At 38.2% G+C, this 18,062-nt stretch overlaps 1 protein-coding gene and 1 long non-coding RNA gene across 7 annotated transcripts in view; one reads left to right on the top strand and one right to left on the bottom strand.

Moving 5' to 3' along the window:
- The window catches only part of FYN (FYN proto-oncogene, Src family tyrosine kinase), a 309,834-nt gene that overhangs the window by 239,260 nt on the left and 52,512 nt on the right, over positions 1 to 18,062 (top strand). For 4 of the 6 annotated variants that reach the window (XM_021008092.2, XM_021008091.2, XM_078155188.1 and 1 more), the window contains 6 exons: positions 2,259 to 2,362; positions 4,708 to 4,857; positions 9,194 to 9,358; positions 12,521 to 12,700; positions 14,574 to 14,650; positions 14,746 to 14,899. In XM_021008092.2, the coding sequence (XP_020863751.1) occupies positions 2,259 to 2,362; positions 4,708 to 4,857; positions 9,194 to 9,358; positions 12,521 to 12,700; positions 14,574 to 14,650; positions 14,746 to 14,899 (830 nt within the window). Of the gene's footprint in view, positions 1 to 2,258; positions 2,363 to 4,707; positions 4,858 to 9,193; positions 9,359 to 9,779; positions 9,936 to 12,520; positions 12,701 to 14,573; positions 14,651 to 14,745; positions 14,900 to 18,062 lie in introns of all 6 variants that reach the window. The other 2 variants (XM_021008095.2, XM_021008096.2) reach the window with 2 other exon arrangements.
- Positions 2,331 to 9,225, bottom strand: LOC144457558 (uncharacterized). Its single transcript, XR_013486968.1, has 3 exons — positions 9,071 to 9,225; positions 5,977 to 6,091; positions 2,331 to 2,418 (listed from the first exon to the last, which is right to left on the bottom strand). It is a non-coding gene; the product is annotated as an uncharacterized LOC144457558 (long non-coding RNA).

Genomic DNA, 18,062 nt, shown 5'->3' on the forward strand with positions numbered 1-18,062 from the left:
AGGAGGACCTGAGTTCAAATCCAGCCTCAGACCAAACACTTGACACTTACTAGCTGTGTGACCATGGGCAAGTCACTTAACCCCAGTTGCCTAAAAATTAAAAAAAAAAAAGCTTAAAAAAATATAATCCTAAAATATAGAATTTTTATGCAAAAGGGATATTAAAATTTCTTTACTACTTGATTAAAAAAAAAAAGCCTGCAGAAAATGCAGACACAAATAAAAGGGCCCAATTATCCCAGAATGTTCTTATAGCTGAATCCAGGAGGGGACCTAAGACCAGTAAAAATTCAGATGTTCACTAGATATTCTTTGTTTCACTAAATACTTAATACCTACTGGGTGAGATGGGACCCATAAAAACAAGCATCGAAGGTAAGCGATAATCTTGAGCTAGCTATAGCTTCTACGTTTTTTGTGTGTGGGCAAGAAGACCTACTGAAAATATCATATAAATCTATTTCGAGTTTAACTGGCGTTTGAGTTTAAAATTTTTGTTTTACCTGAATAATTTTTTTTCTTTACATTTTCCAAGGCCTATCTAGGTTTAGTTGGGGTTTTTTTTGTTTGGTTGGTTGGTTTTTTGGTGGGGGTTTCGGTTCGGTTTGCTTTGGTTTTCCCCATGGAATTATAATTATGTTCACAGATTAAGTGCCAGGGAACATAGGATCATAGATTTATTTAGAGCTGGGGGGAACCCTACAGGCCATTTAGTCCAAAGCTTCATTTTACTGATGAGGAAACCAAGCTTTGAGGTCACATAGGCAGTAAGTGTCAGCGGCAAGATTTGACTTAAGACCCTCTGACCCCAGAAACAGTACAGCTTCATTTTCACATGGTATAGGATCCCTGCCTTGGTGTAGGCAGATAAGACTTTTTTTTTTGCAAGGCAATTAGGGTTTAGGGTCACACAGCTGGTAAATGTCAACTGTCTGAGGCTGGATTTGAAATCAAGTCCTCCAGACTCCAGGGCTGGTGCTCTATCCACTGTGCCACCTAGCTACTCCCCCCTTTCTTTGTACTTTTTTAGTTAATTTTTTCAACTTAAATACTAAAATGTGAATACACAGTAAGAAAAGAAAAAGAAACATTATGAAGTTAAATATTAGAACTTAATTAAATACAAAATGGAAAGAAAACAAAGCATTGTCATGTGCACAGCGGAATGTAAGAGAAGATTCAAAATATACAGCAATAAATTTCCATTTCAAGGAAGCCTATATAATAAATACTACACACTGTGTTCAGAGCTGTCCATCTTTTCTTTGCTTCCTTGTAAGTTTTCTTTCATTCTCTGCTGTGTACTTTTTACTTTGTTCTTTTTTCCCCCATCTTCTCCCTCCCAAGAGGCTACAATTAAGCACAGATAATATTTTTATATATTTATGTATGTGTATCTATACATATACACCCCCATATACATATATACATGTGTGTATACATATATACAGTTACACGTAATTAGATATCTATAATCATACTCATATATAGACATATACATTCATATGGATCTATATAAGACTATATTATTCTTGTTTGTCCTCTGTTTCTCTGAGGGTAGATAACCTCTTCTTTGCTAAGTCCAAGTCTTTCCATAATTTTCTAAATCCACCAGCTCATCATTTCCTACACAACAGCAATATTCCAACCTTATACTGTCTAGTTATTTTAAATAGTCTAAAACAATATTGAGATATGGCTGACATGTAGTGTAATCTCCCTGGCAGATAGGAATTTTAACAAAAATTAGTTCCTTACCATCTTTCAAGGGGAAGAACATTTTACTACCATTCGAGTCTGCTGATTTCTAAAGAATGACTTGATGCAAGAGGTCATGTAGAGTAGTGTGTCTCAAGCAACTCCCTAGGACCTATTGATGTCGTAAATGGAACTTACTTCAGGGGTCTCTCCCTACTGGGAGATCTCCTGAAGAATTCATAAATTCTGCAATTTGTGTTGATTAAAAATCCTGGGAAAGAACTATAAAACCACTGTGGAAAATTAAATCTAACAGTGAAGCTGAGTAGGGGGCAGAGGAGAGACGAAGAAAGGCTGAAAAAGAACAGGCATGATTACCAAATAAACAAAGACTTGAATGACACCAAAAACACCAGGAAAGACCTACCAGAAGGGGATTTATATTCAGAGATTCATCAACTTTCATCCACTCACTCAAGTCAAGAGAGTTTACTCTGATTCGGATGTGTAAATGAGTGATTAAATATTTTCTTTCCTTGTTCCCATTTACTTTCCTAAAGGTGGTACTTTGGAAAACTTGGCCGCAAAGATGCAGAAAGACAACTCTTGTCCTTTGGAAATCCACGAGGTACCTTTCTTATCCGGGAGAGTGAAACCACCAAAGGTATGATGACTAGGAGAAGTAATTGCTTTGTCATTATTCAGTTTCTTCAGGTTAATCTAGAGAAGAGAAAGAGGTTTAAAAAAAGGCTTACTTTCTATTATATAAGAATGAAAAAACAGATACTATCAAAAAAGGTCAGTTCTGTTGTTTCATCTGTTTTTTTGGACTCCATAATTAGAATGGGTAGGGGACTAGGTATAAAATGAAGGCATTCCCCTCTGCTACCACCCTTCAGGCAAACCACTTACCAAGGTCAGGGATATTAGAATGTAGCCTCCTTGAGAAAAGGGACTCTTTTTTATTTTTTTCTTTGTTATCTTCAGTTCTTTGCATAGTGCCAGGCTTATATTAAGTATTTAATAAGTGCTTATTAATTGATTGTTATGTGGCTTTATCCATGCAAAGAATATAGAATCATAGAACTTCTGGGCCATGTTAAGTTTCACCTCCCTTCAGAAACTCTTGGTTTTTCAGACAACAGTACAGTTCTGTTGGCAGAGGGAGAGTAGTATTTGGCCTCCTCCTGGTTATATGCTTCTCCTCTTTCCATCCTTTTCCTTATTAATTCACAACTCATTAGCAGCCTTAAGAAGAGGTGAACAAGGGAAGGTAGGCGAGTGTTTATCTCTCTAGTCAGTCAATTTAGCTATTGGTTATAGGTTCATGTAAAATGTTTGGCACGAGGGAGGAAATTGTAATTAATTGGATAAATGGAGGTTTTAGTTTATTTGGGCGTTGTCTTCATCTACCAGATAGACTATGACTGTCCTGGATGATACTTAGCCATGAGAGAAGGGAATGCAGATTGAGTGATAATTCTCAGCTTGTGTAAATGGAATGGGAATGTGTTTAGTAAAGCTATGTGCCAGCAGCATGCTAAGCCCTAGTAATACAGTTAGAAAAGTGAGGCAAGCCTTTAGGCAGTGCTGTGCATTGGAAAGAATATTGGGTTTACAGTCAGAGGACATGGGTTTGAATTCTGGCTCTGCCACTAATTATCTTGGGCAAATCATTTCACTTCTCTTAGTCTTCACTTTCCTCGACCATAAAATGAAGGTATCAGGAGTGGATTATTTTAGAAGAATGAGCACTGCACAGTGTTCAACTAATTTTGTTTTTTCCTACCTTTGCAAAGGAAAAGCAGTGGTAGAATGGATGGATGAATGAAAAAATAAAGGAATAAAAAAATCTTATGTTAAGCACCATATGCCAAGCATTGTACTGAGAACTGAGGATACAAAAGTAAAAACTGTCCCTCTTCTCAAAGAGGTTATTTTCCAACAGAAGGCAACCATACACAGAGGCCAGTAGTGTCCAGACAGGGGCACTTTGGTCCCAAAAGTTACAGGGATGGTGAGTGGGGACATAGAGGAGTAAATTAACACATCTTTGCATCAACATTGGAAGAGATGTTTTGATCATGGTTCCACAACTGGAATGGGGAGGAAGGTATGAACTCTGTGGCTAGCAAGGCTGGTAAGGAGAGAATGCAATGAAGGATGGTTAGAGCCTGCCTGAAATAGCAGAATGCCTGACATCTAGTAAGCACTTAATAAATGCTTATTCCATTCCATACTATATATATAACATATATAATACAAAATATGCATATTTATAATAGCTAATGTTTATATAGCGCTTTAAGGTTTGTAACATACTTTACATGTTATCTCGTTTTGTTTCATTATATATGTGCATATATGTATATATATGTGCATGCATGTATTGTGTGTACACACTATCTATATAGATGTAGATAGAGACAGATAGATAAATAGATAAATGCATATGTCTTATTCCCCTTCCTCTAAGTTTCAGGAAGGCTGCATATTTCATATCTATGCTAAGAGCTAAGTACAGTGTTCTCTCTGCACATAAAAGGTATCCACACATATTTATGTGCACATACATATTTATACATAATACATATTTAGATATAACAAGCATTATGGACATGCATGACAAAATATTATATCAGTACACTAGAGAGGTGTAAAACAAAATGATTAGAATGTAAATTGGGTAGGGTTTTTTTGCATTGGGAAAGGGTTTAGGTAATGATGAATGAATGAGTGGATAGAAGATGGGATTATAGACAGAAAGATTGGAGAGAAAGATAAGGTTTGAGATAGAAAAATAGAAGAGAGATAACGTTAGAGACAGAAGAAAAAGGGTTAGAGATAAAAATAAGAGAAAGGTAGTGTTAGAGATAGAAAGATTAAAAAGTATATGTACATGTGTCTGTCTTTGCTGAATGATCAAAATAAGTTAAATGAGTCTTTAAGAAAAACAAAAAGTAAATCCCCAACATGACAACAGCTACTGATTCTATGCACATTTTACAGGTGCCTATTCACTTTCTATCCGTGACTGGGATGATATGAAAGGAGACCATGTCAAACATTACAAGATCCGAAAACTTGACAACGGTGGCTACTATATCACAACAAGAGCCCAATTTGAAACTCTTCAGCAGCTTGTCCAGCATTACTCAGGTAATTTCACTGCTATTTAGTTCCCAAGTAGTGGTGAGGGAGGGAAAAATTTTAAGTTATGGTATATACTACTGCTGCTACTACTGCTACTACTACTACTACTACTACTACTACTACTACTACTACTACTACTACTACTACTACTACTACTACTACTACTACTACTATTTTAAAACCCTCACATTTATATAATACTTTTAAGCCTTGAAAAACATTTTCTTCACAACCACCCTTGGAAGTAGGAATACACATATTATTAGTCCCATTTTTCATAGGAAGAATTTGAGGTTCCGAGAGTTGAAGTGACTTGCTCTGCTGTTACATGGCTGGTAATTGTCTGAGGCAAAACCCAAACTCAGCTCTTCTTACTCCAGCTCTAGTGACTTCACACTTTCTGCTGCACCGGGAGGAGAATGTTTTCTTTGCCAGCCCAATGTGATAGGACCCTCTGTGGCAGAGTTAGCTAAGCCGTGCTTTCTTCTCACTTGTGGGTCTTCAGAAATTTCCTACGATATTAGTTCACATACTGTTGTAAAGTCTTCAGGATACCAGAGTAGAAAACAGTGGAAATACTTTGCAGCTGTTTGTCCTAAAATCTCCAAAGTGCTTTTCTTTCCACAAGCACCTCAGTTAACCTACTCAGGAACCACAGAAATAAGATGGTAAGGATGACTCCCATTCCAAGTATGGAATTTTAGGCCTTGCTTTAAACAAAACATTACTGCCGTAATTGCTGTGCACACAGATCTTGTTCTCTTGACAAGACTAATTTTCCAACCCATTGAAAGTAGTGTTCTGTCCCCAAAAGGGCTTTCTTTTCTAAGCTAACTTAAAGTCATCTCACCATAATGGTGCAAATGATAATTACTTTTAAAATTATACATCTTACCCTCCAATAGTGCTACTAATTTTAGTGTACCTGAAAATTGACAACTTTTGACTGTGGGGAAAGTAACTTGTATATGGCAGCATTTTTGATCATCTTTGTCCAGATAATACTTGGAAGTAAAGTCTCTTTGAATATAAATAATATATAATTAATTAAAAATAATCAGCTAGCAGTTCCTTTTGACCCACACATACAGCTTGAACCATTCTAAGGCCTGGTGGTCATCCTACCTTTCACCAAGACATTACTCCTACAATTGCTGCCCCATTCACATTCATCACTTCTTCAACACATCACACAGTAGCACCAACTGTATACCTGTTGGTCTCAGGCTTTAACAAGCATCTGGATAAATTAAAAAAAAAACATTTTAAGTGGTATTGGTTGATGAGACCCATTCCCCCCCCCCCTTGTATATGGCAGAAAGCTTATAATTAATTAATTAATTAATTAATCTTGATGAAGAGAAGCAGTGAGCATAGAGGATGTAAGGCTGGCCTTGGAGTTGGGAAGGCTAGCTGTATGGTCAAAGACAAGTTGCTTAAACTCTCAGCACCCCAAGGCAACTCTCTTGAAATATAAGTTACAAGTGAGTTGCTGATCTGCAGTTAGTGGAGGAGGTTTCAATACTAGGAAGCCCCTACCAATCAAATCACAGGTCTGAATGCCCTCCCCACCTTTCTCTGCCCCCTCCCCAAAGAATACTTTTGCTTTAGGGGAATTTTGATGAGAATAATTTTGGGAGGGAGGAGGAAAATAGAGCAGAGTATCTGAGTTTAAATAATGCACTTGAAATGCCCAGATGCTATGTGGATTCATAAATGTTGAAATCTATTTTATTATAACCACATATCAGCCGCATAGTAGAGTCTCTGGTGTTTTGATTCTTTGAAAACATGTTGCAGAAGGCACCTTAACAGCATCGTAAAGATGAGAAAGGAGACAGTCTTATAAAAACCAGCAGAAAAAATTTTTTATCTTATTAAAAAAAAATCTTAAGCTAGACTTGCTTTTCCATGGCCTCTTTTTTCCCCTCATTTCTCTTGTTCTCGTTTACATAAGTCTGACCTTACAGTATAGTCAGATAAATTAATTCCTACCCAAACTTCACAGGACCTTATTCCATTTAAAAAAAAAGAAAGAAAAAAGACAGCTGTGTCTGGCTGTTCTCAATTTTCTGGATCTTTTAAAATATCATTATTATCAGCCTGTCCCACCCCTTTGTGCTAGCTACATTTGAATAAGTTACAGTCTGTCATCTAGATTCTTAGCAAAAGATAGGACTGTCCAATATGTTTTTATTTTTTTTCCTGTTTTACCGGTTTCCTTTTGCTGCTGACATTCACTACAAAGCTTAAACTAAAGGTCATTTCCCATATTTGCCATCTCATTATTATCATATCCTCAGTTCTGGACCCTGAACCTGTCTTAACATATATTCTATGATCACATTAGCTTTTTTGGCTACAATGTTGACTCATTTAATTTGAAGTCTGCAAAGACTGAAATTTTTTTTTTCAAACCAGCTGACATTAAGCCGTGCCTACCTCACCCCATACTCCCCATGAGAAGCTGATTTTTCTTGGAACCCAAATGTAAATCTTTGCATTTATCCCTGTAATCTTATTAGATTGGGCTCAGTATTCTAGCCTGTCATGATACTGCTATGGATCCTGACCCTTTCATCTAACATATTGGAATCTCTCTTACAGTTTGTGCCATCTGTAAATTTGAGAGGCCTGTCAATTAATTATGCCATAATCTAAGTCATTGATTTAAAAAATGCTAAAAGCATAGATCCTTAGGACAGTTCTCTATGGTAGTGATGTCTAATTCAAATAGAAATGATACCTGAAGCCACATATTGCCTTAGAAAATCACAAATGAACTTTATCTATGTTGTATTATATTTTTATTTATTTTGTTAAACATTTCCCAATTACACTTTAATCTGGTTCCTGCACCAGCTAGTATTTGACATCTCTGCTCTACAGACCTCGTTCCAAGTTGGTATTGATGACCACTATTATAGCTTAACGGGGCACTCTAGTTGGCATAGTGGATAGAGTGCTGGCCTTGGAGTCAGGAAGACTCATCTTCCTAAGTTCAAATCTAGCCTCAGACACTACCTAGCTGTGTGACGCAAGTCACCTAACCCTGTTTGCCTCAGTTTCCTCATCTGTAAGATGAGTTGGAAAAGGAAACTCCAGTATCTTTGCCAAGAAATCCCAAATGGGAGTCACAAAGAGTCAGACATGACTGAAAACAACTGAACAACAATTATAACCTACAAGCCAAGAAAAAGCACATCTCAAAATGTCTTTTAAGTCAGAGGCTGGCAAACTAGACCCTCCACTTGTTTTTGTACTGGAGGAAACTAAGAATGTTTTTTACATGTTTAAATAAAATTTTATTGTATTTAAAAATGTAAAAAGCTACCCTTGGCCCACTGGGCTGGATTTGGCCCTCAGCCATAGTTTGCTGAGCTCTATTCTAATCACTGCTTTTAATTTTCATTTTCACTGTGTTCACATTCTGTTTTCACATCCTCAAACTTGTCTGAGCTTTTCTTTCTCTGACTTTTCATGCCTTCCCAGTCCAGTGTTTCCCTGTCCTAGGCCACTTGTGATTTTATAGCACAGAGCCTAGCTTATAGTAAGCGCTTAATAAATGCTTCTTGTTTTGACTTACATATGAATCCAACCTCAAAGCAAAATAACAGACCATAGTGTCCCAGACAGCAGCGGTATACACTCTACTCTCAAATTCTGTGTAGAGTTTTGTTTGAATACCAAAAGAATGACTAGTGAAGTCTGACCTCCTTTCCCCATGCCCCAGGTGCAGTTTTTCATGCTATTAGTTTAGAACAATCTGCTGTTCTGTAAAACCGTAAGCTCTAACACTAGAGTTGTAGTTATAAATATATTCATTCAGAATACACAGGACCCCCCGGTCTTCCAAGCAGAGGCCTAATGATTGAGGGAAGGGAGAGGGAAAGAGAGAGGAATGTATTCATGTAAATCAAAGGTGCCATCTGCCCACTTATGGCCTCCGCTAAAACAGAAGGATGTCTTTTCAAGGTTCCAAGAAAGTATCTAATCAGCATCTGGAGCTGAAGCCTTCCATCTTACCTAGAGAGAGCAGAAAATCAGATTCAAAGTCATTGGCCATCCTTTAAGGATTGAATGAGAGGGGGGAGGGGGAAGCCCATGACAAATTTACATTTTTCTCTGCTGTATCTCACACAAATGTGTTTCCGTGTGTGATTTCTAATCTTCCCACCCCACCCCCGCCCAAGATGCTTGTGGCACCCTGCTGACATACCAGTTGTTGTGAGTAGCTGTTGTTCACGGTGTTGGGTTTATATACTTGTTGTGAATGTTTTGTTTCACGTATGACGCTTTTCTTTTTCCTCTCTGGCTGCTGGCTCCGTCGCTGCTCCTTCAGAGAGAGCTGCAGGCCTTTGCTGCCGCTTAGTAGTTCCCTGTCACAAAGGAATGCCGAGGCTTACTGATCTGTCTGTCAAAACCAAAGATGTCTGGGAAATTCCGCGTGAATCCCTTCAGTTGATCAAGAGACTGGGAAATGGGCAGTTTGGGGAAGTATGGATGGGTATGCTGTAACTCAGTTATTTTATTATTATTATCTTCCCTTTTGGGGAAATAAGGTACCAAAGATGGAAGGTGGAGGAAGAACACTTTATGACCAGCCTGTAATAAAAAAAAAGTTCCGAATACTTGGGTGATAGAGACTATGTTTAGACACTGAGCTTTTTTTAATTTCAGGAAATCCAAAATTTTATGTACTCTATGTGAGTTTTCACTTTGGGAAATTGGCTTGATTTTTATTGTAATGGTGAACCTCAATTAATAAAGCAAGGAAGAAAGTAATTTTGAAAGCTGGCATAAAGTCCCCGCTCTCGATTTCTGACTAGGAATGTACCGAAGGGCAAATCACCTTCCATCTTTTCCATTGCATGCATAATTTTGTATTGTAAGAACTTTGTTTTCTTTATTAATTCCCTTTCCTATAGAGAAAGCTGATGGTTTGTGTTTTAACTTAACTGTGGTTGCCTCGAGTTGTACTCCACAAACCGTTGGATTGGCTAAAGATGCATGGGAAGTTGCACGGGATTCATTGTTACTGGAGAAGAAGCTTGGTCAGGGGTGTTTCGCTGAAGTGTGGTTTGGTAAGGCAGAGAGTGTGTTTTGCTTTGGATGCCCCTTAAGAGCAACTTGGGAGAAAGACTTTGAACAGAAACATACCAACACGAGCATATTCATCCACTTTGTCTAGGACACCCTGAAGAATGGAATAAATGGGCCACAGAAGCATAGTTTGCAGAGCGTGGCTGCTCTGGGTTGTGGTGCTCCAAAGATGACATCCATAGATCTCATTATTCCAGGCTCATCTTTCTATCGATGACTCCCATGCATTGTAGGAACTGTTGGCCAGGAAAACAGTATAGAATTAAAGCATCTTTTTCTCCTAAGAGATAAGAATGGAAGGTGCCCTAGAGAAAAGACTTCCATTTTCATTCACTTAGTTGTACATGATAGGGCACAGTTCAAGGGGTCTTTGCCTACAGATTGTCTGCAGGTTTGTACTCCACTGACAAACACCTGAGATGAACGTAAAGCATCCTTAATTGACAGTGGATTCTTCTTTCTCAGAGCTCTTTTAAAATGGAATAGATAGCATCATCATCCTAGCACTTAGTATAGTGCCTGACACACAGTAAGCACTTAATAAATGTTTATTGATTGAGTGATTGATCATCATTGTATCAGACATGCATAGAGCACTTTAAAGTTTGATTCATTCTATGCATACATTATCATCTTCAAGCCTCACAAAAGTCCTGTGAGGTAAGTGCTATACAAATTATTATGTCCATTTGACAAATAAGGAAACCAAAGCTCAGAGAGATTAAGTGATCTGCACACAATCACAAAACTGCTAAGCATCAGTGGCAGGATTTCAACCCAGGCCTCTCCAAGTCCAACAGATAATCTGTTAATACCACATTGCCTCTCATGCACACATACATTGACCTGCATTGGTGTAGGAGTGGTCTTGTTCAGTCTCGGGAGGCAGAGGCTAGACCGCATTCCTCTGAAGATCCTAATTGGCACTTTGATTACAAGGTATTTAAAAATCTTATTTATGAGGCCTAGGGCCCAAAGATTTTAATAGAATCATTCACACACGCAAAAAGAATTAGGCCTCCATAAGAGAATGGATTTTTAAACTTTTAAATTAGTACATTTTAAATTTCTATACATGCCATTATAAGTTCATTTCCCATTGCCGTTCCAGGAGCAGCTTTGTCTCTGGGATTTCAGAACCATTACAGAATGCTTCTGTAATTAACTCAATTACTGCTGGCATGTCTTAGAAAAAAGGAAAATCTAGCCTACTGAAAATTATTGGCTATTACCTGGAACATACTGGAATGTTGCATAAACTTTCAAATTTCCCATGTATTTTTAGAGAACAGATTCTGCCATGTAATCACTTTCTACTTCTCAGCTTATGACCCAGTGTTTTGTATTTTGTAATAATAAGAACCAGACTCCTACCTCAGTAATAGAGCTGCCCCAATAGAATATATATATTTTTTTAAATTCAAACTGGTGTTATCCAAATTACTTATTTATATAAGTACTTACAGTTTCACTGAAATCAGTCTTCTTTTTCTGTTTGGAAATAAGCAGCTATATAATTACCCAGGGAAAAAATTGTCCCTTCTGTATAGTGGCAATTAAAAATCATAAGACTTAAAACAGACTCACGAAGCTAGCAAGGACCTCCGAGATCATCTAGTCCAGGCCCTCTCCTCTCATTTTATAGATGAAGAGATTGATAAAAACCAATGGCCCAAGCTGTGTATCAGAGTCCTTATTTGAATATCAGGAACATTTACTAAATTTTTTATTTCAAATTTAAATATTAATTTTAGTTCCTACCTCGTAGCTTTTTTTTTATTTTTCCAGCCTCATTAATAGAATTCACTTTCTTATTGTGGTTGAGCTTTCGTGAAATCTGGGGATTGTTTTCCTGTACAAGTAGACTTTAGGTCATTTTTTGGTTTTGTTTTTTTTAATCAGTGCTTCATTTCATAGATGATTCAGCTGTAAAAAAGACCCAATCATGGGGCTACCAAAGCCTGAATTAGGAATACTTTTAGACCACTGAGAACCAAAGGCCATTTCTCAGCCAAATTCATACATCCCCTAGCACTCAAGTGCTTTCTGAAAAAATATCTGAGCTTAGAATAGCCACACAGTAGACTTTGCTTTAACACAGAAAGGAGGGTTAGTACCCTGATTATCACTGGAACAGCTGATGGTTAAGTGACACCTGCTTCAATACTTCCATCATTGTTGATGGTCATTATGTATGCAAGGGCCAAGGTTTTCAGCTTGATTTCTCTTTCACATTAATGAAACAGAAAAGGAAAATAGCACTTAACCACGTGGGCCTGTCAGAACCAAATTAATGGAGAAAGTGGTGAAAGAAATGCATATTCAGTTATAACCCATAAATGAAAACAAGTTTTGATTTTTTTTCTCTTGAAAATATTTGACAGAATCCTTGTAAATGTCTTTGTTCCTCAGGAGTTTTATAGGGTTTGTTTGTGGGGAAGAGGGTGCTGTGGAAGGGGAAAGCTGGTAATTGGTTGTTTTAAGCAAATAGTTATTAGTTTAAAAAAATCATTTTTCCCACCAGAAGATCTTTCATTTTGATTTCATGTTAATGGGCTGTCTGTAGGTACTTGGAACGGGAATACAAAAGTGGCTATCAAGACGCTTAAACCTGGCACAATGTCTCCAGAATCGTTCCTTGAGGAAGCCCAGATCATGAAGAAACTGAAACATGATAAACTGGTCCAGCTTTATGCCGTGGTGTCTGAAGAGCCGATCTACATTGTCACAGAATACATGAATAAAGGTTGAGTAATGGTTCTCCCTCTTCTCATTTCATTGGGACATAGATGGGGGATTGGTACGGTGAGAAAAATGGAGTTGTCTGCCCGCATGCCTCCTGGTTTCTGCCTAAATCTACTATCCTCATCAGGAAGGCACCAGTTGTGTGTTCATCAGCGAAAAGTATTTTTAAAACAGTTCAGGCTGTTACTGTGAGTCTCCTATGTCCTTCCACATTCTAATGGATTCTACCTACAAGTGCTGGCGCTCAGAATTTTCCAATTCTTCCCAGGACTCCATTACTTAGACTACTAGGCCTGCTGGATTAATCTGGATGTAGCTGTTTGTGTTTGATTTTTTTTTTTTTGCAGTCCTGAGCACCTTGCATTAGAATCTGCAGTAAAAAAAAAAAAGAAATTTACATGATAACTTTCTTGTATATTTAAAAGGAATAGCAAGTTGTACATAATAGATTTGCAGTTTCATGTGCAATCATCTGTTTTATTATGCTATGTTATGGAAATGCTTTTTTTATTCCATAAATTAAAAATAAAATAAATTATTTAAAAAAAGAAACTGCAGTAGAAGACAAATGAGATGCGGCCTTCACTGTTTCCCCCTCATATTTCCTCCTGCTACCTTCTTAAATGTACAGATAAATACAGGGCATAGTGTAAAGGGCATTCTTTCTTTTTCTTTTCATAATTAAAGCAGTATTGCTGGGGGTGAGGCCAAGGATTACTTTGTTTTGGAAAAATAAGTGAACCAAATAAGAAACAAAAGGTCTCAAAAGGAAAGACATTCTACATCAGAAGACACTGTAGTTCTGTCTCCCCCTCCCACCCCAAGTGCTTTCTTTCAAAAAAGATTTGATTTATTTTTTCCTGGCAGATCTTCTGTCCCTTGTCTCCAGGGTTTATTTCATAAATAACTTGTATTCCGTGATTAAAGCTTAAAAAATAAAAGATGACCATTGCAGGCATGTGGCCTCTGCAAATGATTATTTCAGTTTTTGAAATTATCCCTGACCCTATTTGGGCCCATTTATAATAACTCTTCTGAAGCTTTGGCTATTTTGATTTTAGCTTTCTGATTTAAGGTTCAGATGATTATGATCTAATTAAGAGGGAATGCCCACTCCACCATATATAAATTTGAATACTCTCTTAACTTAAATTTGTAAATAATCTAAGCTGCAGTTTTCCCCGTCACTCTTCTCTTTGGCTCGGTGTTCAGCAGGCATGAACTGAGCCATGAAGTTTGTCCCATGCTCCTATGAATAAGACTAATAATGATAACAACAGCAATAGCACAGATCAAAAAAGCCTAGGATTGAGTTCTCTTTCTGACACATAGTGACTGTGTGACCTTAGCCAGCTCACTTACCGCTCAGTGCCCCAGGCAACTCACTAAGACTATAAGCTGCAGATCAGGGGCTGGTCTTCATTGTTAGAAGTTTCCTATACTAATGAAATCATAGATCTAATACAAATAATAATAACTTAATATTCCTGTGGCACTTGGAGGTTCCTGGGAAACAATCCTCCCCCAAATATCTATGTGCTAGCTAGTGTCTGTGCCAGGATTTAAACCCAGGTTTCTTGCCTCCAGGGGCGGATTATAATATGTAATCACTCTGCCAGTAAACTTATTTTAGTTGAGTTTTAGCTACAGCTTATTGACCATTGGGTTCACCATCCTTTTGTCCGAAGAGATAAAACTATTCACAAGTTTTTCTTGCTCAGTACATCTTTGTTCCTTGTATAAACCATTAAATTGTTTGAAATGAATGCATTGTTCTCTCCATGTATCTATATCCTATCTGAAAAGAACCCTTCTAGCTCTGTTTCAGTTTGCTTTTCATAGTAAATGGATGCAATGGCACTTTTCATTCTTAGGGAGTTTGCTGGATTTCCTAAAAGATGGAGAAGGAAGAGCCCTGAAATTGCCTAACCTGGTGGACATGGCTGCACAGGTACGTGTGATTGACAGCAGGCATCCTGTGTAGGACATGCCCATAATAGAGAAACATGGGCGTGTATCCATTCACCCTCTGTTGTGCTTTAACAGGTTGCTGCAGGCATGGCTTATATTGAGCGAATGAATTATATCCATAGAGATCTGCGATCTGCAAACATTCTGGTGGGGAATGGGCTCATATGCAAGATTGCTGATTTTGGATTAGCCAGACTGATTGAAGACAATGAATACACAGCCAGACAAGGTGAGTCCTGGTGTGATTGCTAATTATGGTTTCTTTTTAAACAGTCACTTTCTAACCTGTTACTCTATCAAGACCCTTTATTGCAACTACCCCATTATTTCATTTACCTTTTCCTTCCCATCTGGTCCCTATAGCCCTATAGGCAACTAGATAACACAGTGGACAGAATCCTGGGCCTGGAGTCAGGAAGGTCAGAGTTAAAATTCAGTCTCAGACACTTAACACTGTGTGATCCTGGGCAAGTCATTTAGCCTCTGTTGACCTCAGTTTCCTCATCTGTAAAATGGGGATAATAAGAACATCTACCTGCCAGGGTTTCTGTAGGGAACAAATTAGAAACAATTGTAAAGTGTTTAACATAGTCCCTAGCACACAATAAGCACCATATAAATGTTAGCTATTTTATTGTTATTTATTATTATTATTATTATCCCCACTCCACTCCCCTAAATAAACCATTAACAAAGTTTAAAAATAGAATTCTTTTGCTGAACTGATCATCTCCATCCCTACCCCCATACAATATAGTTTTGTATATTCAACCTAGAAAGGAAGAGAAATTGCTTGCTGGTGGGTGGTCAGCTGGCTGACCCTTTGGCTAATTTTGAAATCACATATTGCTTTTCCTTTGAGCACCTTGGCCTTTGGAATAAAAGGATTACAAAAGGCCAAGGGATCTGTGGATTCCCATCGTGGACCCACAGAAATGCCTCCCTCTCTCATCCTTTTCTGTCCTTCCCCAAGTGAAATTTATGGAAACAAACTTCCAGCACAGGTAGATCCAAACTGGTATTTTAAATACTTAATGACTCCAACATATAACCCAATAGGTATTCTAATTAAAGAGATACCAGAGAGACAACTCTTGGGGGCTGTGCCAGCATCACTTTTTTTTTCTAGTTTGTCAATTAATTTTCTATTAAACAACTTCATTACCATATGCAGTTTGGGGTAACAGATGGCCTCTTCTTAGGGAATTTAAGGTTTGTGTTTTGGGGGAGGGGATGATTTCCTTCATTTTAAATGAGGTCCTATTCCAATTCCAGGCAAGAATGAACAGTGGGGGGGCTACACTGAAAGAAAATATCTACATGGAATTTCATATAGATTTTTTTTCTTTTGTTGTTATTGTTATTTAATTTCTTGTTCCCAACCCCCTACCTCTTTCCATAATATGGGTGCAAGGATGGAAATGGCTTTAGCAGTCTGATGCTATAAGGATAAACGTCAAGCTAATATCCTGACTGGTACAGATGCTACAAAACTACTAAAATACACGTAGGTCAGCTGTTTGGATTTTCCCAACATGTGGAGGCTCTCATTCTTTAGCCAAGTATGCACAGCCCAGTACTGAGGCCAGATGGTGCGTTTTGGTCTCTAAGCAGAGCAGACAGGCAACCTCGATTAGAGTTGGCAGCCCTAGGGAGAAATGGGAATGTGAACTTGAAGCACATGAGCTAGGCAGGACAACAGTGAGCAGTCAAGTAGGAAACACCAGCAGGATTAGAACCTGAACACTGTTCCTGAGCTTACCCAGAGGCTAAGGTTTCAAATCACGATTGCCTCAAGTCAGGGAAAGTTTACTAAGCATAAATATTTGGTTTGTGAAAGAGATGGAAAATGGCCAGTCTTCTTGTTCCATGAAAGAGACCATCTATCTTTGTGTTGAGTCTTCAAGACTGAGAGTAGCCAGAATGATGTATTTAAAACTTGTTTCCTGGGTGGTGTTGAGGAAAAGGAGGGACAGTATTCCTGTACCTTCCTCCCCCCACTCCCTCTTTTGCAATAGCTCTTCTCATCCCCATCACGCTGTACTAATACAGTACAGTTAAGTGGATTCATTCTAAAATAGTCAAATATTCTTGGACCCTCCATGAACAGGTAGATTCTAGGGTCAGTTGTCATCAAAGATAAGGATATGTCCACATATGTAGTTGATGGGTTTAAATATTATTCTTGTTTAGAGTTGTTTATTGACTTCTAATAATAATATTAAGCTGATATTTAAATATTACAAAGCATTTGTGTACATGATCTTATTTTTGTGGTAAAGCAAAACTATGGGATACAATGGGAAGAGAACTGGATTTAGAGTTGGAGGACCTCGCTTCAAATCCAAAGTCTGCCACCGACATCTAAAGACAGTTCCCCTCATCTCTAATAGGAGGGAGTTGGAAAGGTTCCTTCCAGATCCGAATTTATGATCCTATGATCCACATACTAATAACCCTGGGAGTTAGATAATGCAATACTATTATCTCTATTTTACAGATAAGGAAATGGAGGCTTAGAGAGGGAAAAGTCACTTGCCCAAAGTCTCATGGCTAGGAAGTGAGTTGATATTTAAACCCAGTCTTCTGATTCTGTAGGCATATCAAATTCAATTCAGCAAACATGTATTAGGTGCCTTCTATGTGCCAGGCACTGTGCAAAGCATACTACATCATCCCATCTCTATTCAAGGATGTCCAGTTCATTCACAACATTGATTCAGCAGCCCCCCCCATCATTCTCCCAGTCCCCCATTATTCCTACACTGGCTATCCATTTCCACACTCTCATTCCACAATCAATCAATTGAGTCTCACATCACTGGCAGAAGCAGCAAGCCTAGGAGGTGGCCAAGATTGGGTGCAGAGACAGATTTTTCCCTTGGTCTACTTGTAGGATCGTAGATTTAAAGATGGAAAGAACCTCAGATGTCATCTAATCCACCCCCTTCATTTTCTAGAGGAGGACACTGAGCCTGAGGGAGTTACATGACATTTGCAGTCGTCCTTTGCCAGGTTCACAGAATTTTAGAGATGAAGGACACTTAGCGGTCACCTACTCCAACACCCTCATCTTGCAGGTGGGAAAAACCAAGGTCTACAAGGAAAAGTGACTTTACACAAAGTTACACTGGTAGAAAATGGTAAAGCCAGGATTCATACCCAGGTCATAGGACTCTTTCCTCTACACCAAACAACACTTGACCTGAAGCTTCTGAACCTTTTACAATGTCTTCAAGCTTGTCACCAAACAAAAGGAAATGAGAAGAAATGGACTAATTGGAGGTGAAATTGAAAAAAGAAGCATAGGGTCTTTCATGAGCAGGGAAAGAAGAATAGAAGCCTGAGGAAAATTAAAGAAACAACTGTAAATGTACCAGAACATTGGAAAG

The sequence above is a fragment of the Phascolarctos cinereus genome, unplaced genomic scaffold (assembly GCF_003287225.1).
Source record: "Phascolarctos cinereus isolate Bilbo 61053 unplaced genomic scaffold, phaCin_HiC Scaffold_5;HRSCAF=322, whole genome shotgun sequence".
NCBI classification, from domain to species: domain Eukaryota; kingdom Metazoa; phylum Chordata; class Mammalia; order Diprotodontia; family Phascolarctidae; genus Phascolarctos; species Phascolarctos cinereus.